At 36.0% G+C, this 26946-nt stretch overlaps 1 protein-coding gene across 1 annotated transcript; it reads right to left on the minus strand.

Annotated features, from left to right (window-relative positions):
- Window positions 1–3127: 3127 nt before the first annotated feature.
- plaa (phospholipase A2-activating protein) lies at window positions 3128–26823 on the minus strand. Its single transcript, XM_056462277.1, has 14 exons — window positions 26611–26823; window positions 24137–24330; window positions 23917–24017; window positions 19696–19816; window positions 19395–19562; window positions 16453–16588; window positions 16210–16379; window positions 13623–13774; window positions 11303–11522; window positions 7579–7644; window positions 7433–7504; window positions 7239–7346; window positions 6835–7002; window positions 3128–3875 (listed from the first exon to the last, which is right to left on the minus strand). The coding sequence occupies exons 1-14, from the start codon at window positions 26757–26759 to the stop codon at window positions 3304–3306; spliced, it is 2397 nt and encodes a 798-aa protein (XP_056318252.1). The 5' UTR covers window positions 26760–26823; the 3' UTR covers window positions 3128–3303.
- Window positions 26824–26946: the final 123 nt, after the last annotated feature.

Below are 26946 nucleotides of genomic sequence, written 5' to 3' on the forward strand. Positions count from 1 at the left end.
TAAAAGCAGAATTTCAGTTTAGGGTTACTATCCCTTTAATCTGGTGGTTGATGAATGCTGTTATCTCCTGTAAATCTCTGAACTGTGTTTGTGCAGGACAGGATTAAGCGCTAAAAAGTGGACTGCCAACCAAATTTGGCTGCTGTGTCTGTGGCCAGCTTGAGGCTGTCAACACTGAACACATTAAAGTACAGTCTCTCAATACACCTGAAAATTTACGCTTACTTAAATGTGGTTTTGGACTTGTGCGATTAAGGGTTAATGTGAATAATGGGAGACGGAAATGCATTTGCTGAATAAACTCTGACTTAGTGAACATTACACCCACATGACTAATACTAATAGTCCCTGTTATTCTTGTCTTGTTGGTTACTAGGTTACCAATACTACAGTGAGATGCTCTAACAACTTACTCTCCTTCCACTTAGTCCCTAAATTATCAGATTACCTGATAATTTTTAGGGGTTGACACAGTGGAATGAACCAACAATTACTCTGGCATATATTTTATGCAGCAGATGCCCTTTCAGCCGCAACTCAGCACAGAGAGCACACTAACTCATAAAGTTAACACTGAATTATACTTCTGCATGGAGTTATTTCCATAACCCATGCTGCTTGCCTTGTGCGTAGCCATAATTTATACTTCTGCATTCTGTTTGTGTTGCTCTGCAATTATACTTCCGAAACACTAAAGGGCATATGACCTGTGGCATAAGTTTCTTTGTGGGTGTTTTGTTTACACCGGAAATACCTGTACTTACAGTACAAGTTGCTCAAACTTGCTCATTCAGAGGTGGAAACTGTTGGAGGTCCAACAACTTTAATCATAAAGTAATCACAAAACAACAGTGTCCATATGGAGTGCTTCCATTGGACAATGCTACCAAGCTGACCAATCACAGAGCTTGTGCTAGGTGTTGTTGTGACATTTAGTAAAATATTTTGAGAGGTGCGCACCAGAAGTATAGCTACGTCCCAAATGGAACACTATACACCATGTACTCCTGCACTTACACAATCAAAAGCATAGTGTATGTATATAGTGTCGTCCCAAATTAAACACTGATGTTTTTTACTAAGCGGAAAATTAAACCGTTTCCCTAATGACGGTTGCCAAATTAGTGAAATAAAATTACCAAATTACCAAATAATACCTGTCATGAGTATAACCACATTCACCATCAGGAGGCGCTATAATCACTCTCACAGGTGAATTTTGCTTTCACAATCCAAATTTTAAAAAATAATCCAACATGAGCCTGACAGCTCCACCCCTTTCCCTACCTGAGCAAAGCTGCGGTCGTTGAGTGTAGGAAGTGTCCACCGTTCCACACTTCACTTTACCAGTTGGATAAGGGCTTCATCTGAGTAATTAAAGAGCCCTTTTTATTTTTAGAGTTTTCAGTGTAAACGCACTACTTACACTATACTACAAAATGGTGCAGAATAGTACATACAGTAAGTGTACGATTTGGGACGCACCTTGAATCAGCATTTAAGCCTCATTCATGCTACGAGCGACTCGCAGCAGCAAAGCGACAAGCGACCGTTCATTTCAATGGAGAATGAGTGACTTCCGGCAACCTCCATCTACGCAAGCGACAGCAACTGTTTGTGACCAGGTGGGCGTGTCTAGCGATGTGTCAAAGTTGAGAACCCTTCAAATTTATGCAAATGAAGAGCGAGAGCCAATAGGAGTACCAGTAGAGCTCACGTGATCCTCTCTCAGCTCACGCAGAGGCCGGTTGTATAGAGTGGAGGAACTATGACGTCATCATGTAGGCTAATCAGCTGTTTGCAACTGGTTCCCTCAAAATCCCAATAGGATTTTCCCATAGGCTTTTCGAAGATTGCAAATAATAAGCTCTGTGTTCAAACACTGTTTAATACACTTACAGGTTTTGTCCAACCCAATAATCCTCACATCATGAAAATACGGCTTTTAGCACCTTTGGATCTTAAATGCAAATGCAAGAAGTGAAACGCTAACATTAGGCTATAAACGAACTAAGATGAAGACCCGGGGGGGGGGGTTGGGGTTAACAAATGAATGGTCTCGATAGTCTTTACAAGTAAAGGCATTATATAGCAACCATCTTTTTAAAGAAGATTAACCCATTTAAAAATCAAGAGTGTGATGTAACTGACGTGTTTTACGTCGTAGAATAAAACGTGAAAGTGTCTTGAGTTTGTGTTATACACGAACCTTTTTTTAAGCGATTTAATCGAAATCCCATTCAAAAAACCCAATAACTTTGGGCGGGGGAATTGCTAAAATGCTAACTCGCTTTTGGGCCAGCAGCTAGCTTTCTGCAAATTAAATCATTTAAGTTTGAATATTTTAGACAAAGTAGTTAAAAGTTTGCATAACCAATGATTGATCTCATCCATCCGTGATCCACCCATAATTAAACATCATGTAGCCTACATTTTGATTACCTGACCTGCGTATTAACGAATGCACCAGCAGATATAACTAAGATCTATTAACGGTCGGCAGCACCAGCGGACATAACCGAGATCTGTGCAAACCGGGTTTAATGCATCCCCAATATCAAAAGAGGGTCTCCATAAGGTAATGTGAACTTGACACATATGATGATTACTTTAATGTGTAAAGTAAAGTATAACCTTTAAATGTCCATGCTTAATCTGTCAATGATAAGGTGTATAGATTGAAAAGATTACCGGCAATCAATAGATAATCAAGTAAACGTTAACATCCCTAACATATAGGCCTATGTATGTGTATATATGCAGTTAACCAACATACCGCTTGAAGTCTTGCTTCATCACGGCGGTAACAAAAAATCAGTTACCATCACAGCTGTCGCAAATTGCTGCTATGTGATTGGCTGTTCAATATCAATAGAGTAAAATGTCCAGAGCTTATCATCACTATCGAAATAAATGATATCGCAATTCAATATGATATCGTTTATTGGCCCAGCCCTAGAATAAGCCATTATATAAACACCAATACACTCATTCACACACAGACACTCATACACTACAGCCCTATACGACGCGAGAACATGTAAACTTCACACACCAGGCCCAGTCGAGGATCCAACTAGTGACCTCCTTCTGATCAATAAAATGAGTCTTGTGGTATTAGGAAGAGTTTAGATTAATCAGCAGTGTTTATTCACATCATGCATTCATCCAGATCCATTCAGCATCAAAATGTGAAAATTTAAATACAAACTAATGATAAAGAGATTGAGGTTTAAGAGCTCTGAAAGACGCTTCGTCAAGACGGAGCAATGGAAAGAGAAGAGCGTTTCAGCATTCGTGACATCACTGCAGTTCATCCAGCACTAATCGACAACACTCCCCGACTTTAGCTGGATCAGAGACCCTGGCGTATTTAGAAATCTGAGAGTTGACCCCCAGAGATCGTGCAAGGTCCTTTGCAGTGCTGTCCCCGGACACTGTGGTTCCCAGTGCCACCAGTAGCCTGAAGACAGCCTCTTTGTCCTGCACCACCTCTAATGCCGTGCTAGCCACTGACAAACACTGCGCCTTGGCCTCGATCTCAGCCGGCTGACCGTACAACCGTCCCGCATAGTTGAGCACCAGGGTGGCCAGCGCTACGTGGATGTTCTTGTTGCAGACGGTGCGGAGATCTCCGGCCCGAGATAGGACGGCATCACGCTGGCCCAACAGGAGAGCCCGACCGTGGGATGCAGTGAAACAGTTGCAGAGAGTGCGCAGTGCCAACATCTGATTTGCAGCTTTGCCTTCAGGGGACATCAGACCCAGGAGATGGTTGCAAAGACTGGCACCCTCGGTCCCGCCACAGAGATGGGCATTTACTTCTGGATGACGCACAGCCAAGCGCAGGATGTCCAACACGGGGAAGACAATGTCTGAAGAGGGAGAGGATGACTGGTTAATTTACTGAACTTTACTGTTGTAAATATTATATACAGAAGCAATCTTCTAGTGGTGTAATAGATCCCAAATCTCACGGTTGGGGTCATGTTATGGTTTTTTAGTCACGGATTGGACTATTTTTCGGATCAACCAAAAATAGGAGACAAATGTCATTTGCTTTCCATTTATTACAGAAACAGCACTGCAAGACACTTTTGGGTTTAACAAATAATGAATAAAAATAAACTGTAAAATATTTAATTCTGTGAAAAATTACTACTCTGTTAATGAGAAATTAGTACTCTGTTACTACTGCTGTTGCTGATCACGCTAAATGTAGAAATCCAGTGTTAGGCAGTAGCGTCGCTACAATTAGTAACGCTACTAGCTTAACCTCCTAGGGCTTGAGTGGCCACATACGTGGACAGCACCTTTTAGCTCTTACGTGGCTATTTAAAATACTTTCAATGTTTTATATCGTGCTACAGATATACACTGTCATCCTGCAACTGTTTTGCAGCATTTGAAATGTTCCAAACCCTATTTTAATTATCCAAAATGAGGAAAAAAATTTGTTTTTACTCTCTGATAGTCAAAGTAAGTTCAAAAAAAAATTCTATGTTAAATATGTATTTAAAAAAATTCAGGAAAAAGTGTTTTATGTAAATTCAGACCACAAGTCCACATATATGGACATCATTATTCTAAAAGTACATCGTATCAAAAGATGATACTTGGATTTTTATTCTAATTAGGTTCCAATAAGCCCAAAAAAAATGCATGTAAAAAAACACCTTGAGCCTTAAGGGGTTAAAATACATTTCTCAGTAGCGTGATGGTAGCGCCGCTATTTTCTAAATCAAATAGCTTTTCGGTAAAGAATTATTAGTCGCTATTATTTTAGTCAAGTAGTGCAGTAGCATCCACACAAGCTACATTTACTAATCGCGGATTAATAAGTGACGGCAATGACATGGTTGTTGCTAGATCGGATACGTTTGCGGCCGGAAGTTAATGAGAATTATTTTTATCATTTAATAAATTTCCCATTTATTGTATTTTATTAACGTCTACCCCCACCCCAACCCTAAACCCAACCGTCATAGTAATGTAAAAACAGTTGTTGTACAGAGTATTATTTATGTTATCTATTAAATTACCCAATAAATTGTATTTTTAACACCTATTAATTATTGTTATAGAGTGTCATTAAAAATGCTGCTTTATTAATGTGCATATCGCACTTCCGGCCAGCCGCATATCCAATCTAGACTTTACCCACCGACATTCACAAAGCAAGAATGACGATTTCTTCTTCCTGTGGTCGACAACAAACTTTTTGGTGCGTTACTGCCACCTCTCGCTCTGGTCGGTGACAGTATTTACAGTTTACAGTAGTAAAGGCTAAAATATACTATAGTAATTACTATTAGTTCATGATAGTTACTAATGATGCTATAAATACTGAAAATAAATCACGTAGAACAGGAAGTTGGTGTTAAGCATCTGTTTTTGATTGGCTGCTTGAAATGTGGGCATCACACTCAAAATTGGTGGCTAATTAATTAGTCTGCAGTGGCAAATTATTATGGGTCGTTCACACCGGATATGACTTGCGTGAGTAAATCACGATATTCACACATAATTAGACACGTGAACATTTTGAGTTTACTCGCTTCTTTTGCGTGTGCAGTTTGCTTCACAACAGATGCTAAATCACTCGTTTGATTGTAAAATGGCAGACATGGGATTTACAGGCATGTGATCAACCAAGGACAAAAAAGAAGGAAGACGAGATTTAGAAGAAGATTTAAATAATAATAATAGAAATAATAATTCTAAAAAAATTATAAATATTCTTTATATAAATATTTGTTTTGGCCACACAATTTAAATTTTTCTGTTTTTTTTGCTTTATCAGTTTAAATGTTTAATAGTCACCTAAAAAATGTTTAATAGGTTTATAATTGTACTACAACGTCGGGACAGATGAGGGGCTAAAACTGCTAAACTGAAATGTTGATTTTTGCTCCAGATAGCATCACCCCAATGATCAAGCAAGTTTTGGGGGTTTGTCATCTTCAAATTGCAGTGATATTAGAAATCTGGGTGTCATCTTGGATCAAGCTCTGTGTTTTAATAGCCATGCTAAGTCTGTTGTTCGTACATGCTTTTTCCATCTGAGGAACATCGCAAAAATAAGAGCTATTGTGTCAAAGGAAGAGAAGTAGATGCTTGTCCATGCCTTCATCTCTTCTTGATTGGATTACTATAATGTTCTGTTCAATTGTCTAAACAAACCTTCTATGGATCGATTGCAAGTTGTAGGAGGTCACACATTACTCCTGTGCTTAAGGCACTTCACTGGCTTCCAATTAGTTTTAGAGTCAATTTTAAGATTCTGGTCATTAAACAAAGAGATCTGCTTGGTCAAGCACCCCTATATATTCAAGATCTTTTACGTAGTCACTCATGTAGCCGGTCTCTGTGGTTTTCTGGCAAAGACCTTTTAGCTATTCCCAGAACTCGTCTAAAGACTAAAGGTGACCGTGCCTTCTGTGTGGTAGCCCCAAGGCTCTTGAACTCTCTCCCTATAGCACTGAGAACTCTGGGATCAGTTGAACTTTTTAAAAAGCATTTAAAGACGCATCTTTTTGGTCAAGCTTTTAATTAACAGTATTAGTGTTTCTGTATTTGGATTTTTTTTACTTGTTTTAATATGTTTTAACATGTTCTTTTATTGATATGTGTTCTTGTTTTCTCTTATTGTAAAGCACTTTGTGACTCAACGTCTGGGAAAGGTGCTACATAAATAAACCTTTACTTACTTGAACCAATTAGTTGTAGCAATACTCAAAAAAGTCAAATGCACACATTTGGTTTGCCCCAGTAATACTTTGCTAAAGATTAGTAATATGGTGAATTGTATTTGTTTTTGTAATAACTTCTTACCTTCTGGCCAGTGGCAAGCCCTCCAAAGAACAGTTATCTGCTCTGCTGTAGGCTGTTCTTGAGTCATTAAGTCTGTAACCAGATTCAATAACTTCTCTAGACAGTCCAGTGCAGCATCACTCAGCTTATGGTCTGCAGGAGCACTGCTGTTCAGCTCTCGAAGCTTACCTGCACACCACATTAGAGAAGCAAAAGGTGAAACTTAAGACACTAATGTCAGCATGACATAAGTTTCACAGATTACCATGCTATTACTGTTGTAATATGGTCTCATGTGTAAAAAAACAACAACAAACCTTTTGTCACTTTCAGCCATTTTCAAGCCCAACCAGAAAGTAGTCTTACATTTTAGAAGCTGGAGGCTAAATGTTCGAGCAGTTTGAGTGGAAAAAAGTTTCACTTACCAAGAATCTGAACTGTATTCGACTGTTCAAACATGACTCCATCAGTATTGGGGAAAAAGATGTTTGTTGTAGATTTCGGGAGGGAAGGAGAGGAGTAGGCACTGCCACCTGGAGAAGATTGAGAGGTATGCTGGTTTATATGGCTAATACGTTGCATGTGATGCTACCCATTTGCACAGTTTGAAGTATTTTACCAGTAAAAGGATCAGCTCCGCCTGAAGGTGCTGTTCCTGTGGATCCTGAGCCAGGAATATACCGACCAGCACCTGGGCAAAGAAACACATAAGATCTTACATGATGTACCACAACCCTTCGGTTCATATAAGTGAACAAGGCTTACCTGTGAAAGGATCAGCGCCAAATTGTTGTCCGTTGCCTCCAGAACCTGGAATGTACCTCCCTGCACCTGAGAACACAGAAGATATGAAGGAATATATCATCTGGTATTGATCCACATCATGTCTAAATTTTGAAAGAAGTCACATTGACACGTTGATGTCAATTAAAAGTTGATTGAAGAACACAACATCAGTTATTTAAAGTCTTTTTTTAAGAGTTCAACCTTAGCTAATGATTGATATTAAACTGTGTATGGCACAATGGAAGGGTGAGAGGGGAGTTTGAGCTCAGGTAGATCTCGAGAACTCCCCCGCTTATAAATGGCAAATTATGAATTGCTATAGAAACATACTGCTGACTCGTCTATAGTGCCCATTTGGTTTGGTCAATTCAATTATGTTGATTGTCTTTGGACTGTGGGAGGAAACCGAGGAACCCGGGGGGAAGGGGAAAACCCACACGATCAGGTGGAGAACATGTAAACTCTGCACAGAAACGTCGATTGGCCTGGTAAGGACTTGAACCAGTGATGTTTTCTTGCTGTGAGGCAACAGTGCTAACAAGAGGTGCTTCTATCGATCGCCACAGATCAGTATCGGCCGTAATCACATTTCATGACTCGATCGGTACTTGTTGATCTAGCCGATCTCATGAACCGATCGCAAGTGTTTGTTTACGAGTTTACAAGCAGAGGAAAGTGCACATGCGCACCCGGGTTACACATCAGCAGCACTACAACACGAGCATTGTTTCCAAATTGTGCTGTTAGTAATTTTTCTTACCAATTTTTTTTAACATCTGTTTTGTAATAACAATAATAATAATCATAAAAAATACATTTTATTTGAAGCTCCTTTCAATTTTTACCATTACATGTATGCAACATCCCTAATTTATATAAAGCTTGAAAATCAGAATCGGTAATCGTATTGGCCAATCACCATGACAAGGAATCGGTACCCAGTATCGGCTGCAAAAATCCTGATCGGAGCATCCCTAGTGCCAACCACTGGGCTGCCGTGCCACCCTGTCTAGAAAGGGAGGAGAAGTAAGGGTGGAAGGGGGATTCTTCAAAACGAAGATATTGTGGTAAGAATTTCTGGTTATTTATGGTGATTTAGGCATTGACTGATTGGTGGATCATGTATTAGCTAATGATGGACCAGCCATGGTCAATCATAAGCACTTGCTCCTCTCAGAACTATTTTCCAACGTATCTTATACATAATGTAAATGTACGCTATAAATGTATAATTCTAGCCAATATGAACGAAAACAAAAGTTATTAAATGTCTTAATAAATGTTACAAAACAATTACGGGCATTAGATTGATAGATATAATAGACCGATTTTTAAAACACTTGACAATTGAAATGGGGCTCTGATAAAATCTTACCTCTGATCCATCTTGGATTCTATCTTTCATTTTATGCATTTAAAATGAAAGAGGCATGCTTTCATTTATAATGAATTAATTTCAATGCCTACGTCTTATTTCTCATTATCATAAATTAAAATAGCAATGTATGGCAGCATAGTGGAATCCTGGAAAATAAACCAATGAACTCTAACCAGTGTACGGAGAGTTTACTTGCAGTTGACTTGTTTTACCAATTTTGGTCAGTTTAGAAATTTATTGTGTGAAAGTGAAACGCATGAACCAAGATTTAAAGGCAACATTGTAACACTTTTAATCCTAGTTTCAGAACAAAACACTTGATCACCAAATGTGAAAGCACAATAAAAATAGAGCATCATACTAGTAAATTACCTAAACAGTCATGAAGCTTATTGTATTTGGTCCACTATATATTTAAAAAAATTTACCTAGTATATTCATTCATGGGGTTATATTGACGCCATCACATACCATTAGAAATCTGGGTGTAATATTTGAGTCAGTACTTATATATACACTGCATCCTACTGTCAGCAGCAAAGACACTGAAACTCTCATTCATATTCATATCTCATTCAGCCTCCGCCACTGAGACTGCAGCTCTGCACAAGACGTTTGGCCAGCGGAGAAATTAAAATGATCGTGCCCAACTGAGCCTGGTTTCTCTCAAGGTTTTTTTTCTTCACTTTCGCCATTTAGTGAAGTTTTTTTCCCTCTCCGCTGTCGCCACTGGCTTGCATGGTTCGGGATCTATAGAGCTGCGCATCGTTGGATTTGCTCTTCAGTATTTTGACTCTCAGTAGTGATTATTAAACCACACTGAACTGAGCTAAACTGAACTGAACTTAAACACTACAAACTGAACTACACTGTTCCAATTTACTATGACCTTTTATATGAAGCTGCTTTGACACAATCTACATTGTATAAGCGCTATACAAACAAAGGTGAATTGAATTGAATATTAATTAATGATAACGTCTCATCTCAACTAATATAAATCACTTATTACTGCAGCCTGCAAAAACAATTAGGCCATGTTCACACTTGGTTTTAAGATCCGTTGTCGTTTCAGAGGTGGTCGAAACGCATTTGATCAGATTGCTGTAATAGTGTGAACACACGTGGTCGAACAGCCTCTAAACACAGCCCTCTGTCCACATAAGTCATCATTGTGTGAAAATGAAAGGGAATGAAAGTGGCTACTCTACTCATCTTCTTTCCCGTAGTCTTATTTTCTGATGATATGATAGTCGCATGAGCTTATTTTGTCCACTGGTTTGAAATAACAAAAAGAAGCCCATACACAAACATGCACACTCTTAACAACAACACTAACAACTACTCTCTGATGTAATATTCATGTGAGCCAATGTGTAACCGCAAGATTTCCTCCCCTCTGATGAAAGCATCGAGACCCGCCCATAGGACTTCCCCTCGATGAAACCAGGACATAAGTGGTCGAAAATGGACAGAACAGACACATTTAAAGGCCAGCTATGGTGAAAAATCAACTTTTCAAGCTGTTTGGACAGACATGTGTGTGGGTATAGTGTATAGACGGTCATATTAGGGTGATATAAACACACCCAGTCCTTTTTTTTCAAGTTAACAACATAAACAAGGTGGACCAATTGGAGCAGTTTTGAGACTGACCGTAACTTGACGTAGAAGTGCGGTTTGCAAACGTGTACTTTTCATTGAGTCTTCCTTAAACTTCAGCCGTTAGCATTTCCCGCGGTCACAGAAGCTCCCTGTCATCTCAACTAGGTGTGGCTGGAAAGTGTGAGCGCGTTGCCTCGCGTACACGTCCCTCTATTGGAACTTGCTGTAGTTATAGCCTCAGTCAAAGTTAATCAAGTGTGCATGATTATTAGTCTCGGTGTGCAAGCAAGGAACTTTAAACTAACACACAGATGGCATAGCTTTGTTTAGTTGCCGCAGTTTTGTTCCGTGAAGAAACAAGGTGTTGAAAAGCCTTTACGATTAATTAACCGTGACGACCCTTTAAACGGCAGCTGTGAATGCTAATGTTTCTGCTTTGTCCATTTGTGATCAGATCAATGAAAACGCATCTTAATACCAGATGCGAACAGGGCCTTAGTTACAGTATGTTCAAATTTCTTCTGTTAAGTCATCAATCAAGTCAACTCAAATCTTAAGACATTACCCCTTTGCTCAATAGACAACAACAGTTGCCTGTTTTTGGTGAATGGGCTTGACAAACCACCTGTAGAAACACTCTTCTCTCTATATGCACTGGACTCTTAACTTAAACTCCATTATATATCACTATGTGAAAGTGTTTGGAGCTCTGCTGGATACCTGTGAAAGGGTCTGCGGCTGAGGCAGGAGCTGCACCCAGAGTGTGGCCTTTTGTGTTTTCGATGATGAAATTAGCCACCTGATCCAGGAACATGGGGCTCAGGTCATTCTTCTGCAGGAAGTTGTGTGCCACCAGCCAGGGATCATCCGCCAAATTGTAAGGCAGTTTCATGGGTGGACCTCCCTCATTCACGTCAATGGTAAAGACAAAGTCATACTCCTTTAGGAAGTGAAATCACAAGAGTTACAAGATGACTGCAACTATGGTGAAACCTTAGAGTTAGAGCAGGGGTGTCAAACTTAGCCACCGTTTACACAAATACGTTTTAGTTTTCGTCAGCTCCAGGCAGGTGCTTTGAGCACACCTAATCTGGTGAGACAGTTCATCAAGGATCTACCGCTGGATTTCATCTCACAATAGTTGGTAAACGTGATATTTAATTCATCTTGTCTCTAGCTAATGACTCTTTGGTCTTTTGAATCTATTTCTTGTTCTCAGTTAATGTGTTTTGGCTGAGCGCAAAGTTAATATATTAATTTATGTTACTGCGTACACTGATTCTGCGAATTTTTACTGATCACTTGCCTTTATTTCCTATAATGTATAAACTTATTGTACGTTATACTGCTACAATGGCCATAACTGATTATTAAAACTGATATTCATCAAAAGGAGGGTATGTTTCTTATTTTTCACTGAAAATGAAAGGAAGCAGTTATGTTATATGCTCCATTACAGTGAAGATGATGGTCATATTTGTAGCTACATGATGCCTCAACATTTTGTTACAATGTATCCAGGGTGATGGGAATGACATTATAAAGTACACTGTTCCCTTTAAAGATTTAACCGACGTGTCCTCGGGAGTTTGTTTTTCATATCAAATTGCGAAGTCTGAACATACAAGGAAAGGATGCACGACTGAACTGTGTGTAGGCTACTTAATATTGAGAAAAAGCCCCTATCAGATAGGTGAATGTCTGCAGCCATGCCTCCGTTTTTTTTTATATGTCTCCATGTTCCCCCATTCACACTGACACAGAGCAGCAGCATTTTAGAACCAAAACGGCCTCTTCAGCGTTTCCAAAATGCTCTGTTTTCGGGGCTCGAAACTCCGGGGGTAGTGTGGATGGAGGGTGTAATCGTAGCAAAACATACGCATTTTAAAACGAAACTTTTGAGTTTTGACCTACTCTTATACGCTTACCTGTAGGTGTCAAACAAGCCTGAAGAGCTCATTAAGTTTGATCATGTGTTTTAATATGGTTTAAAGTTAAACTGGGCAGAGCTACAAAATGCTTCATGAAGCTCCAAAACCTTTACAAATCTGGTTTTAAATCAGTGGTTCGGAGCAAGTAATCAATTGGCAAGGTCACACAATAATGTAAACAGCTTTATTATGTCATTACTGTTTCAAAATGTTTTGAATTTTCAATGGTTCTCCACGGGGGTGTTCTGAAGTATAACCATAAAATCCACATAAATTATGCATGTTCACTCAGATCGCAAATCATTGTTTTTACCTGATGTCAAATAAGTCTTACTAGTTTGTAGATGTTTTAGTGAACCATTTGTAAAATGAAAAGGAATACATTTAATCTTTTAGCCTGTTTAACAGAGCCAAACATTGGAAAAAGTAATATAAGCCATGAAAAACGGTAAAAGAACATATTATGGTGACACTTAATATCTAATGATATTAAAAGTGCATTTCTATGTTGTACTTTCAATGTAAAGTTTGCAATATGTTTGAAAAAGCCGATTCTAATGCAAGTTTATGTTGCATTTACACAGTTTTGACCAGCAGTTGTCTTTACATGTAGTGTTTTAACGCTTCAAAAACAGTGAACCATTTTGCGAAGCAATTGGTTCTGTTTTTTAGAAGCTTTGAAAAGCTATAGTCCCTTTTCCACTATAATGCTAAACCATTCAAAGAGCATTCGGGTACGGTTCCAGTTGTATTTCCACACGAGCCTGAAATGGTACAGAATAACTATTAACCATTCTTAGCCCCAAATTCTTGCACAGACTAGTAGAGCAGTGTGGGCAGTGTCTATGACATAACAACTGACACATTTATATTACATTCAAAATGATTACATTGGGGGACATCAAGCACCACAGTGCAAAATGAAACCGTGTCTGCGCTGATTGGACCGGATTGACATGAATAACACAACACAATCATTACTTTAGATTGTAGAAAAGGGGCTTTTGTTTCTTCAATAACTTACAGTAGTCAACATCCATGGACTAATGTAAGTGTTCACTACAAACACTACTTAAAAAGAGGACTATTTAATAGCTAAGATGCCTCACCTTGCCTTCATACATCACTCTTTTTGAGCTCTGCTGAGAAGAACCACCAACAACATCTCCAATCTTCATCCAGCGTCCATCACTCATGCTCCACTGATATGCTTCAACATTAGAGCCCTCCTTTATGAGCCGTGTCTGTCCATCACGATTACCTGCACAATAATAATAAAAACACTGTGAGCAAAACTGTTACATTTTGACTAAAATACAAAAAAAGATATCATTTGTTAACAGTAAAAGGGATAGTTCACCCAAAACTGAAAATCTACTCATTATTTGATCACCCTCAAGTGTTTACAAATCTTTTTACTGTTGAACACGAATGAGAGATTTTGAAGAAAGCTAAATACTGGTAACCACTGATTCCCTTAGTAGGAAAAAAAATACTATGAAAGTCAAAAGTTACTGGTTTACAACATTCTTCAGAATATCTTCTTTTGTGTTTAACAGAAGAAAGAAACTCATAAAGGTTTGGAACAAGTAAAGAGGGAATAAATGATGACAGAACTTGTATTTTTTAGTTTTGCACCATGCTAACCTTAAACAATATTATTTTCACAGCATTTGGCTGGTTAATACAAATAAAACTATTTATTGTTTGTCAGTTCACAATGCATTATATAGTGCTGACAGACAAACCATTTTATTTGAGCGATGTATTAGTAAATATAAAAACATTAACCATTAAAGGATAATAAACAATGTAAATGTATTGATCGTAGTTAGTTTATGATAATTACTGCTATTAACTCATTTAAACAAATGTAAACTTTTTGGAACACATGTTTATATAAATAAACATTATTAAATATTTTTCATACATATATACAGGTAGATACACATCTACACATTATTAATACAAAATATATGCTGAGATATGACATTTTTAATATAAAATACATAGGCTATTTATAATACAAAAATGTTTTCATGCTCTGTTTGAAAAATATTTTTAGTTTTAAAGAGCTCCATTATGAGCAAAATTACTTGAATACAAAAAGCTAATCAAAATTTTAGATGAAAAGGGAAAAACTAAACAGAAATTACTGAAATGTGTACAACATTTACTCAAAAAGAGAATACATTTATAAATGTTAAAATGACATGTATACAATTCTGAATTAATTTTAAGTGTAGTATAAAAATGACTATTTATTTAATAGTTTTTGTTTTTTGAATATTCATTTTCTGAAGATGGATTTTTCAAGTGAAATAGAAATAATTAAAAAATAATATTATTACTACTACCACAGCTGTTTTTATTATAGACTGATGAAAAATGTTGTGTAATACAGTGATTATATCACAAATACTATATCTGTTCTTTGAGTATAGATTTCATTTGCATCTTTTTTTTTGTCTTTCTTTGTTTTGAAGTTATAATCTTGTTATAAAAAAATTAGTGGTTTTGATTATACAATTTACTTTGGATATACAAACTAGGGCTGCACGGTATTGGAAAAATCTGACATTGCGATATTTCGTTTTGCTTGCTATATATATATATAGCGATATGAATATCATTTCACCAAATGATTTGAATAGTTCTATTTGGAAAGACTCATTAATTTAGATCGACTGGGATGATTAACTTTTTCTTTGCAGTCCATGAATTATAATAAATTCACAAGCGAAATTAAATAAATAAACAGTGCTTTAAGGTTTTTTAGGGCATCTAACAGTATTTAACTACAGAAATTTTACAATCAAATGTAAAATCATGGTCATCATTGTATAAGGAATAATTGAATAAATAATCTAATCCTGCGATGTGACTATTGCACATACACACATTGTGATATCAATGCTTAAACGATATATTGTTCAGCCCTAATACAAACTAATAGAATTTGCTAGAATTTATTTGCTGCTTTGCTTTTTGTTGACCAACTAATCAGAGGACTAGTCTTTGATATTATTTTCACCTCTTACTTCTCTTGATTATGTGTTTTTAAATCTTTGGATCTGAAAATCGCCTATTAAAGTGATCAAGCAGGTTTGAGTGGTTTATTTTTAATATATATCCAAAGCACCTACTGCAACGAATTTGGGTGTGTGAGGTACTACTGTACATATAATCCCCTCCGCCCCACCCCCAAAATTTCTGTTTAACGATATTTTTCAAGACACTTCTATACAGCTTAAAGTGACATTTTAAGACTTAACTAGGTTAATTAGGTTAACTTGGCAGGTTTAAGCAATCAGACAAGTCATTGTATTACAGTAGTTCTGTAGACTATTGAAAAAATATATAGCTTAAGGGGGGCTAATAATATTGAATCAACTTAAAATACCTTTAAATTACCTTAAAATAGTTTGAAAAAAATAAAAACAGCTTTTATTCTACCCAAAATAGAACAAATAAGACTTTCTCCAGAAGAAAAAAATATTATCAGACATACTGTGAAAATTTCCTTGCTCCGTTAAAATAGAAAAAAAGAAAAAAATTCACAATAGGGCGAATAATTTTGACTTCAACTGTATTTCCAAAAAGGTAAATTACAATGAAAATAAGAAGCGTAACTACCTGCATAAAGCAAATGATTATAATATAAATACAACAAATAAACAATAATACACTGCTGACCTGGTTCATCGAGATGTTCTCTGCCAGGTAACTCCTCTATCTTGATGTCCCCCAAATCTCCAGTCTTGGGGTCGATGACAGCTTTAGAAAGCTCATCCTCAAACGCCTGCAGGTCCTGTGTACTAGCTACACGCTCTTCGCTCTCAGTGAACACGCGGATAATGCCGTCACTTCAGAGAAATGTGAAAAGTTCAGTCTCCTGCGTGCTAATAAATCAGTCTAAACAGCAGTAGCATGTATTACCTGGCTCCGACAGCAATGTCTCCATTAGGCAGAATGCAACAGCACCACACCGACTGAGCGGGAAGACGGATAGTCTGACAACATTCACCCTCCTTCCAGACCCGCAGTGTTCGGTCCTCTCCTGTGCTGATGAAGTCTATGATAGCATATTAAAAAAGAAGGTGATATGGGTAGGATAGTAACAAAATTTTACTTTGTTTACATATGCAAGTATTAGGTTTTGTGTGTTGTCTGATTTGTAAAGCATTTTGGTCAACATTTGTTGTATTTAAATGTGCTATAGAAATAAATGAAAAAAACAAACAAACAAGGTAATACGGCAGGTGAGTAAATCGAACTGGGGTCAGAAATTAAAAGATAGTTCACCCCAAAATGAAAATTCTGTCATCATCATTTACGCTCCCTTTCAAACCAGTTTCTCTCTTATGTTAAACACAAATTATGATATTCTGAAGAATGCTGAAAAGCATAAGTAGCCATAAACCTTTATAGTATGATACTATGAATTTCAATGGCTACTGGTTTCCAACATTCTTCAAAATGTCTTCTTTTTTCATTCATTCATTTTCTTTTCGGCATAGTCCCTTTATTAATCCGGGGTTGCCCCTGCGGAAAGAACTGTCAGCTTATCCAGCACATGTTTTACGCAGCGGATGCCCTTCCGGCTGCAACCCATCTCTAGGAAACATCCACACACACTTATATGCACTTATACACTACAGACAATTTAGCCTACCCAATTCACCTGCACCGCATGTCTTTGGACTGTGGGGGAAACCGGAGCACTGGGAAGAAACCCACGCGAACGTGGGGAGAACATGCAAACTCCACACAGAAACGCCAACTGACGCAGCCGAGGCTCAAACCAGCAACCTTCTTGGTGTGAGGCGACAGCACTACCTACTGCACCACCACATTGCCATCTTCTTTTTTGTTTAACAGAAAAAAAAAACTCTTGAGGGTGAGTAGCTTTTAATTTTCAGTTGATATTTCGCTTTAACAAGGACTTCTATGCCACAAAAATCATTATGGTAACTTGCAGTACATATTGTGCTCTTGAGCAGGTTTCATTCTGGGTTTAAGATCAACTAACATCTGACCAATCAGCAGTGAGCAAAGTGACATATATCTGATGCAATAAAGCCACTCCTGTGTGTGTGTGTTTTCTCCAAATGAAAGCATTTTATGAGAAATTATATTATATTATATTATATTATATTATATTATATTATATTATATTATATTATATTATATTATATTGAAGCACATATTTAAGCTTGGTCTCATATTAAAGAAGACAGAAATCAGATTGTATTTAAAGTGAAAAAGTTAAACAAGTTAAAGAAAACTAAATTTATGTGACTACGTTTATGGAAATTATTAAATATTACATTTATAGTTTATCAAATGACATAAAATATGTATTTTACAAAAACCTGTTTTAGCCCAAATTTGGCATAAAAATCAAAGCTAAATATCTGAACAAACTATATTCCAAATTTAAAGTTGATATCTTAAAAAATAGCTTTCAGTGATGTTTAGTTTGGCCGCAGTACCAAACATGACCACCGAATGACATTGGTGACCATATGAGGGTGTCCCCTATTTCTGTGTATGCTTTGAGAAATATGAACCAGTTTTTGTCATACTTTTGACAATATTTGTAAAGTAGGCATGAAATTCTAAAGTAGTATGTCAGTTTGCTGGTATTTGATTTCAATTTAGCCCCTAAAGAACATCAAAAACCTTTTTTACATTTGGATTGCTGTAGCAAAGTGATGCTTTACGACTCTGAGGAGTTTCCTTGTTGCAAATTAATAAATAATTGCTGCTCAATAATATCTATCAAAACTCAGTCACGAGATTTGGCAAATACAAATAAGCTTCCAAATGACTTTGTTATTAATACCCCAGCATATATAGGTCCATGCAAGTCTGTGCTGTACTTAAAGTTTCACTTACACCTAATATTTATATAAAAAATGTCAGAATCATTTTCAACCATTTTAAAAAGTCATGCTTAAAGAGCTTTAATAATTTTAGTTGAATTCAATACTGGTGATATTTAAGTGCGGTTTCTTAAATATATAAATATAAATATAAAATGTGCATTATCTGTTAGTGTTATTCTCAGATTTTTCATTCAGTTTTTGACAACTGAGCACAATTGTTGCAATAAAACCATAAAAAAAAAATATTTAAAATTTAATTCAAGCACTTTCAAGGATCTTTATTTGTTTTTAAGTACTTTCCAGGTCTTGAATCCATACAGTATGTCTGAAATTCAAGCACTTTCAAGTAGTGTGGGAACCCTGAATTAGTTGTGGGGGCCAAATTTTGACCCTTAATCCAAAACAGAGTATATACAGGAATCAGGGAGTGAAATTCATTACCTTTTAAGACATTTTTTAAGACTCTTTCCATACATTTTAAGACCCTATAACCACTTTAGATTTCAACCGGAAACACTGGCGATATTTTACTAAATATTAATGTAAGAAACTAATCCAAAGCTAAAACATTATTCATATACTGATTAAAAATCTATTAAATCCAGCTAATTCAGCAGGTTGGCGCCTGTAGAACTGCAGAAATAATGGTTTTGCCTTGATTACTGCCGTAAACAAAGCAGCAAAAGATGTCAAATGTAGCAGGATTTCATTGATTTCATAAACTACACATCATCCTGATATTCACAAATTTAATTCAGGTAAACTTTAGCATACACCATACATAGCTTAATCAAAAGTGATATAAAATGTAATGCCTTGCAAAATAGCATCTAAGATTTTTCAAGACTTTTTAAGGGCCTTAAATTTCTCTACATTGATTTATCAACTTTAAATAAATTTTAAGACCCCTTGGACACCTTGCAAAAGTAGTTTCCTTAATGCAAACATTTTCTGACCCTGTACCAAAATACTGGAGAACAAAAAAAGCACCTTTTCCATTAGGGAAGACGGCGATGCTGTAGATGTAGTTAGTGTGACCATAGTAAACCTGCACACATTCACCCGTCACCATCCACCGCCTGATACTGGCATCATTACTGCAGGAGAAGAACTCCACATCATTTATGACCGCCAGCCCTCGCACACAATCCTCATGACCTGCAGGACACACACACTTCAATTATCTCACACACTATTTCACCATTGCAACAAATAGTGACCCCTGCTGGAGGCCCATTCTACATGTATTTAGTTCTAGCTTAGTATTTAAACATTGAGCATTCAGATGTACCAGTGTAGGTCTTCTCGCAGCGACCAGCTTTCCATAACTTTATGGTTTTGTCAGCTGATCCAGACAGCATCAAGCCCTGCTCTGGTAAAATGAGCACCGCCCAAACAGCCGCGGTGTGTCCCTGTGGAGCAGCAATTACAGAAGAAAGCAGTCAGCACTTACTCGCATACTGGAATCCATTGCATATCTGACATCGCTCTTAAAGAGACAGAGCTGCATGATTTACATGAAAGATCCTCAGTAATACATTGCTTGATTAACGCATTCTAAATGGTTTTTAAAGCAATATTTACACCCTGTGCTTGACCTTATAGTACTGTACAATGTATTGTACATTGTTTGTTAATGTTAGTAAATACGTTAACTAATACAACCTTATTGTTTAGTGTTACCAAAATATCTGTTGACATATTTGGTGTTGTGCCCAAAAAAGTATGATGCATAAAACAAATTGCAATAAAGGAACTCTATTAAATAGTATAAAAGTAAAATCCCACGCAAACGTCAACCTTGACATGAGGAAAATAAAAAATGTTTCACCAAAATTTCATTTGTCACATCCATAATGGAGAGATGTCATGTATATAACGAAGGTTTTTCCTCATAAATGCAAAAAATATGTCATAAAGAAATCCTTTTTGTGAATAGAGCGCTAACTTGTATCCTTTTGATTAACATTTGATTAGCCAGTTTAATTCACATAATTTCAACAAAATATGTTGTATGCTGTAAACTTGCATACTTCTTTGGTCACATGCATAACTCATGTTTATTTCCCTCATTTAAAATAAATATAAAAACATGTTTACAGATATTTTTCCCATCCCTTAACACTGTGGTTAGTTGTTTTGCAGAATATAAACAGATGTTTCAACATACAGTCTCTGTGAGTAAATGTTTGCTGCAAATGTCACATCCATAATGCTGGAATTGCTCATAACATATTCTAACTTCTTTACATTTATAAAGCTACACAACTTGCCCTAAAAGTTTATGACTGCATATCATAAATTGCATACATGATTATAATAATAATGGTGATGATAATAATGTTCACGTTTGCTGAAAAAGGAGTTCTCAAAGCTTCTCTTAAAACAGCTCAACACCAAACAAGCCATAAATCACATATTATAATGAATTATAACTTTGGTTACAATTATTATGTGATGAAAATGTATACCAGTAATGAATAAATTATTATACAGAAAAACTTCACTTTACTTGATTTACTAATTAGGAAAATAGCCTCAGGTTGTGTTTGTTTGTCTTAAGATTTATGTATGATTGCATAACAGTGTGAATACATTACCATCATTATTATTATAATTATTCTTACCATTTTTTTTTTTTCTACAAACAAACTTGTGCTATCAGTCCTAAAGATTTAGGATTGCATAACAATGTGAATACATTTGTATTATTGTTATTTTTTAGATCTCAATAGTCATATTCATATTTTTTTCAGCTTAGTCCCTTTATTAATCTGGGGCCTTAAACTTATCCAGTGTATGTTTTACACAGCAGCGTATGTTTGCCCTTCCAGCTGCAACCCAACACTGGGAAACACCCATATACACTCATCCACACACATGCACTACAAAAGATTTAGCTTACCCAATTCACCTATACCAAATTTTTTGGGACTTGTGTGGGAAACTGGAGCACCCGGAGAAAACCCATGCGAACACGGGGAGTCAATAGTCATATACAGTTGAAGTCAGAATTATTAGCCCCCCTGAATTATTACCCACCCTGTTTATTTTTTTCCCTCAATTTCTGTTAAACAAAGAGAAGATTTCTTCAACATTTCTAAACATAATAGTTTTAATAACTCATTTCTAATAACTGATTTGTTTTATCTTTGCCATGATGACAGTGAATAATATTTGACTAGATATTTTTCAAGACACTTCTCTACAGCATAAAAGTTGCTTAGGGTGCTTTCACACCTGTTTTGTTCCGAAACAGGGATTAAAATGGTTTAAATGTTGCACTTTGTACTTGGTGCGGTTCACTTTCACACAGCAAATTTTCTAAACGGACCAAAAGAGCTAAAACAAGTCAAGTGCGAGTAAACTCTCCTCACATTGATCAGAGTCCCGCTCAGCTACAAGACATTATAAGCTCTCGTTAATAGTTCAGCATGCTTTCACTTTCGTATTTGACATGAAACGCACATTTACCGGTAGGAATGACATCCCGCCCTACTCATAATTCTCTCTTTATATAGCCATATATATGCCTATTACATGTCCATAATACAGTGTGATATAGCTAAGCTCGGATCGTTTTGCTTTCTCACTACAATCGTTCCGTTCCAGAGTTTGTTTCAATCGAGCCGAGACCACCTCATTCAGGCGATCTCGGACTGATTGATTTGCCGCGGATCCCAGGGTGATTGCAGGTTTCACATATGCCAAACGAACCGCGCTAACTGGGGAAACGAGACAGGTTCCGAAACAAAAGTCTAGGTGTGGAAGCGCCCTTAAGGGCTTAACTTGGTTAATGAGGTTAACTAGGCAAGTTAGGGTAATTAGGCAAATCATTGTATAAGGATGGTTTGTTCCGTAGACAACTGAAAGAAAATATAGCTTAAGGGAGCAAATAATTTTAACTTTAAAATGGCTATATAAAAAAAAAATAATAATAATCAAAAACTGCTTTTATTCTAGCCGAAATAAAACAAATAAGACTTTCTCCAGAAGAAAAAATATTATCAGACATACTGTGAAAATTTCGTTGCTCTGTTAAACATCATTTGGGAAATATTTAAAAAAGAAAAAAAAAAATCCAAAGGGGGGCTAATAATTCTGACTTCAACTGTATCTTGTTTTATTTAATAATATTAATATCAACAATTATAATAATTATTATTAGAAGGGATGCTCATAATAATTAGTAGGGATGCATTTTTAACTGTTTTTTGCACAATGATAACTCCTCACCAAATTGCAGGCTTTCATTTTATAGCTATATAAACTATAAAACATGTATGCAAATTAATGCAATACCATTTGTAAAAAACTAAATTATTATATGCTACAGTAGCTTATACTTAAAAAAAAAAAAAAAAAAGTCAACATATGCGCCTTGTTGTTGTCTCATTAAATGCAGCGTGCGCATGAACCGCGAGTGATGGAGAAACTGAAAGCACAGAAGCTCTAAGGTAAAATCAGATACTCAAGACATAATCTTTAAAATAATAACATATCTTAAAAATGTTGACAGAGGTTTGTGATATAAAATAACAGCGGAGAATTAATTAAATGCATATTTTCAGTGGAGCAATTGATTTTAGGTAGCCTGCTATTTTAATTTGACATGAAAAAAACATTATTAGAAAAAAACAGCCTACGCAGGTTCCTAAAAAGAATTCAATCAGTGTTTTCGTTTTGTAATCTACATTTGTTATTTAAGTAAAAATATCTAGGGCAGGCCTATTTTACTTTTTCATTTAGTTTATTCTGTTTTTCTATGCAGTTACACAGGTACGTGAAGATGTTCTGTTGTTAATATGTTTGCTGTTGTTCGCATGTTAAAATAAATCAATATTTTAAAATTAAATATTTAATGTGCCAGACACAAAATAGACATGTTTATTATTAGATATTATTGGACAAAATATACATTTATTTATTTATTAAATAATAATTTAATATTAATCTGACCAGTTAACGCTTAATATTTGGTTAACAAAAATAAGTTTTTGGTTGGAATATTAACTGAAATGAGCATCCATAATTATTATTATTAGTAGTAGTAGTATTTATTTCGTTAAGTTTTTTACATTTTTTTATTTCAAGTCATCTCTTTTATGTTTTATTTATTATTATTATTATTATTAATTAAATAATAATAATAATTGGTTTAATAATAATAATTGTTTAAGCAGAAAAACATACATGGAGAATAAAAGTTTCTCTTTCATTGACAACAGCTGGCTTATACACACAACTCATGGGAAACAGTTGGCATGTTAGCAAAACTAAGAGCACAGTGTTCTGTTTTGAGCTGAATCTGACACACTGAAACCACAAAATCATGTTCAGCTTGTGTAAAAGAACACAGTGCTGTGCTTCTCTCTAAAACACACAGAACATAATTTTAATCTAATTAAATCACCGTCATTAAAATTGACACCAAGCCAAATTGCAATTCAAGTTTTACTTAAATTATTCGTGCTGCCCTGCTGTTGCGATACCAAGAATCGTGTCACTTTACCTGTAAAGTCATCATGCACTTCTCTCCAAGCCACACTTTGGCTGTAGTGTCCCACGAGCCACTCAATATTGTACCAAACTTGCCAGCAGAGAGTGTGCAGACTGTGAACACACACAGAAATCAGTCATTTCAAGATAACCTGCATTAACCCACAGTAATAATAATAATAATAATAATAATGTTTTTATGCTACAGTAATAGAATTATTAATAGACAGCACCTGTGTTTTTATGACCCTTGAGGGTAAACAGAGGGTCTGGTCTGTCTAGGGAAAACACACAGATGTTGTTGTCGTGTCCTCCAGTGGCGATGAGTCCTCGTGGATACGTTTCATTAGGAGAGATGATACACACACACGACACGAAGTTTGAGTGGCCGTTCATACAGTGCATCTCTGTAAAGCTTTGGTTTTCGCTGCACAAGAAAAAAAATAGAGGAGTTAAAAAGGCAATGTTAGAAGTAGGGCTGAACAATATATGGTTTGAGCATCGATATCGCAATGTGCGCATCTGCATTAATCACATTGCAAGACATGCAATGCAGAGTTAGGATTATAGATGACCAGAAACTACAGAGACACTGCAGAATTGAACCATAATAGAGTGAAAGTTTATCATCTGCTTGTGTTTTAGGGCCTTTGACTGTGTGAGCATTTGAAAAGAGTTTCAAGCATTTTAATAGTGCATAAACAAGTTTCAAAAAGATTAATTTTATTAAATTATTTCTATAGTGAAGACTACACAGCGCTATTTTACATTTGATTAATCAAGTTCTGTACCTGAATACTGTTGCTCTCTCCAAAAACTATAAAGCATGGTTTGTTTCACTTTAATATTTGCTCAACTGAATTATACTGTTATTTATGACTGTAGTTTATGTATATAATAAATTACATAAAAATACATTTATATTTCACTCCCCTACAAAATCATCCCAAGTAATGACTTTGCAAATAGAGTTATTTAAGCCATCTGGTGAAATTATATTACAATATATATCACAAAGAAAAAAAAATATTACAATGTCAAATTTTTCCAGTATCGTGCAGCCCTATTCAGAAGTGTGTGCCTGTCATTTTTAAAAGAAGGGATGAACTGTATTTTTTATTTCAAATTTAGTGTATATGCACAATACTGTTCAAAAGCATTTTATATTTCTAAACTAAGCCTCTTATGCTTGCTCAGAGATTACTCAATCAAAAATATAGTCAACAGTTATTCAGTGCTGTCAAATATTGTTATTATAAAAAAAAAATAAAAAAACAGTTTTTATGTTCAATTATATTAATGTTTCCCAGCATGGAACTGGGTTGCGGCTAAAAGGGCATCCGCTGAGTAAAAACATATGCATAGTTGGTGGTTCTTAAAATTTTCTGCTATACCATTGTATGTGTATGTGCAAGTTGTAAAGATATCTGTGTTTCTGAAACTAATGAAGATAGTAGAAGTCAATGATTCATTTGAATGATTTAGCCTGACATGTTTACTGCTCCAAAATACTTTAAATGTTTCTCAAAATAAAATATATTGTGTTCAAAGAGGAAAAAGTTTTAGTTTTTTACCCAGACATTTAAAAAAGAATATATTTTAGAGCAGTGATCACAATAACGTAAAATTTTTATCCAAGGTTAACATACTGTCAGAATCTTAAACCAGCCCATGCCTAGATGGTTCATTCCACTGTGGCGACCAGCCCTGAGAAATCAGAATCTAAGCTGAAGGAAAATGAATGAATGATACTAATAATTGTGAAAATAATATTTATTCCAGTAAAAAAATGTGAAAATGTTCACAATCATTCCAATTTGTTGATTTAGTCCTTAATTTTTTTCTTATTATGTTTTGGAAATTGTTGTGATTAACACTTCTGTGGAAACTATAATTTAGGGAATATAAGCAAACATTTAAAATAACTAATTCTTTGTACAAAAGATTCTTACTGTTCATTTGAATCAATATAATGCACTCTTGCCAAATAAAATCACTAAATATTTTCGTAATTTGGAATATAACTTGCTTCATACATCTTTTTTAATTATTGATTCTAAATTATTGTGGTTTAAATGTCATCTTCACTTTAATGCAGTTATTTATGCCTTTTTGTTTCAGAATGTAACCTACATTGCTTATGTAAACAGCAAAGTTCAGCTTTAATGCATTGGCAGTGATGGAAACCAATAAATAAGTAATAAAGCTTCACACAAAGAGACCTGAACTAAATTTATGACGTTGGAGAACTTTAAAAACACAGTTCACACACAACAATGAGTTAACATCGTGTTTGACTCTTCTGTGGAGCACAAAAGGCAGAACGACTCCCTCAGTCTCCATTCAGTTTCATGTATGTTAAAAGATGTGAATGGTAACGATGTCAAAACAGTTCCACGGATGGAAGGCAGTCATACAGTTTGACAACAACAAGAAGAGTGCAAGTAAATTATTTCATTTTCTTTTTGGGTATTACGTTACTATTGCTTTAACGCTCATTAGTGGAGTGTTTTAGATCCGTCACTGTCAGGAAACGAAAGCTATTTAGTTAGTTTCGTCTCAGATGATAGTGATAGTGCGCTTAATATTCCAACATACGATAAAGCTAAACAACTCTGTAAACTATGAACCAGACTGCTTAGTATACGACAAAAACAAAAGTAAAGCCGGTGTGAGACACAACAGGAGGAAGCTGGAGCTGGTTTACCTTGGGTTTGGTACCCAGACCCGCGCGGTCCGGTCTCTGGACACCGACACGAACGCTCCGTCCGGGAAGGCGACAGCGGCGAGACCCCGGACATCCATGTCGTGCGCCGGGAGAGAAGAGCGCAGTCTGTAGGAGTTACTGCCGGACATTATTACAGCTGAGAGACGGCGATCACTACACACACTGACACAGCAACACTACACACATACACACTGCATGACGGGAGAACACCAGGCAAAATAAAAGCCGCCCTATCGACTATAACACTGATATGATCATATGGAACACTTATATTTTTATGAGTACAATATCATACTTTTGTAAATATTTATTAAT

This window comes from Danio aesculapii, chromosome 7 (assembly GCF_903798145.1).
Source record: "Danio aesculapii chromosome 7, fDanAes4.1, whole genome shotgun sequence".
NCBI lineage: Eukaryota > Metazoa > Chordata > Actinopteri > Cypriniformes > Danionidae > Danio > Danio aesculapii.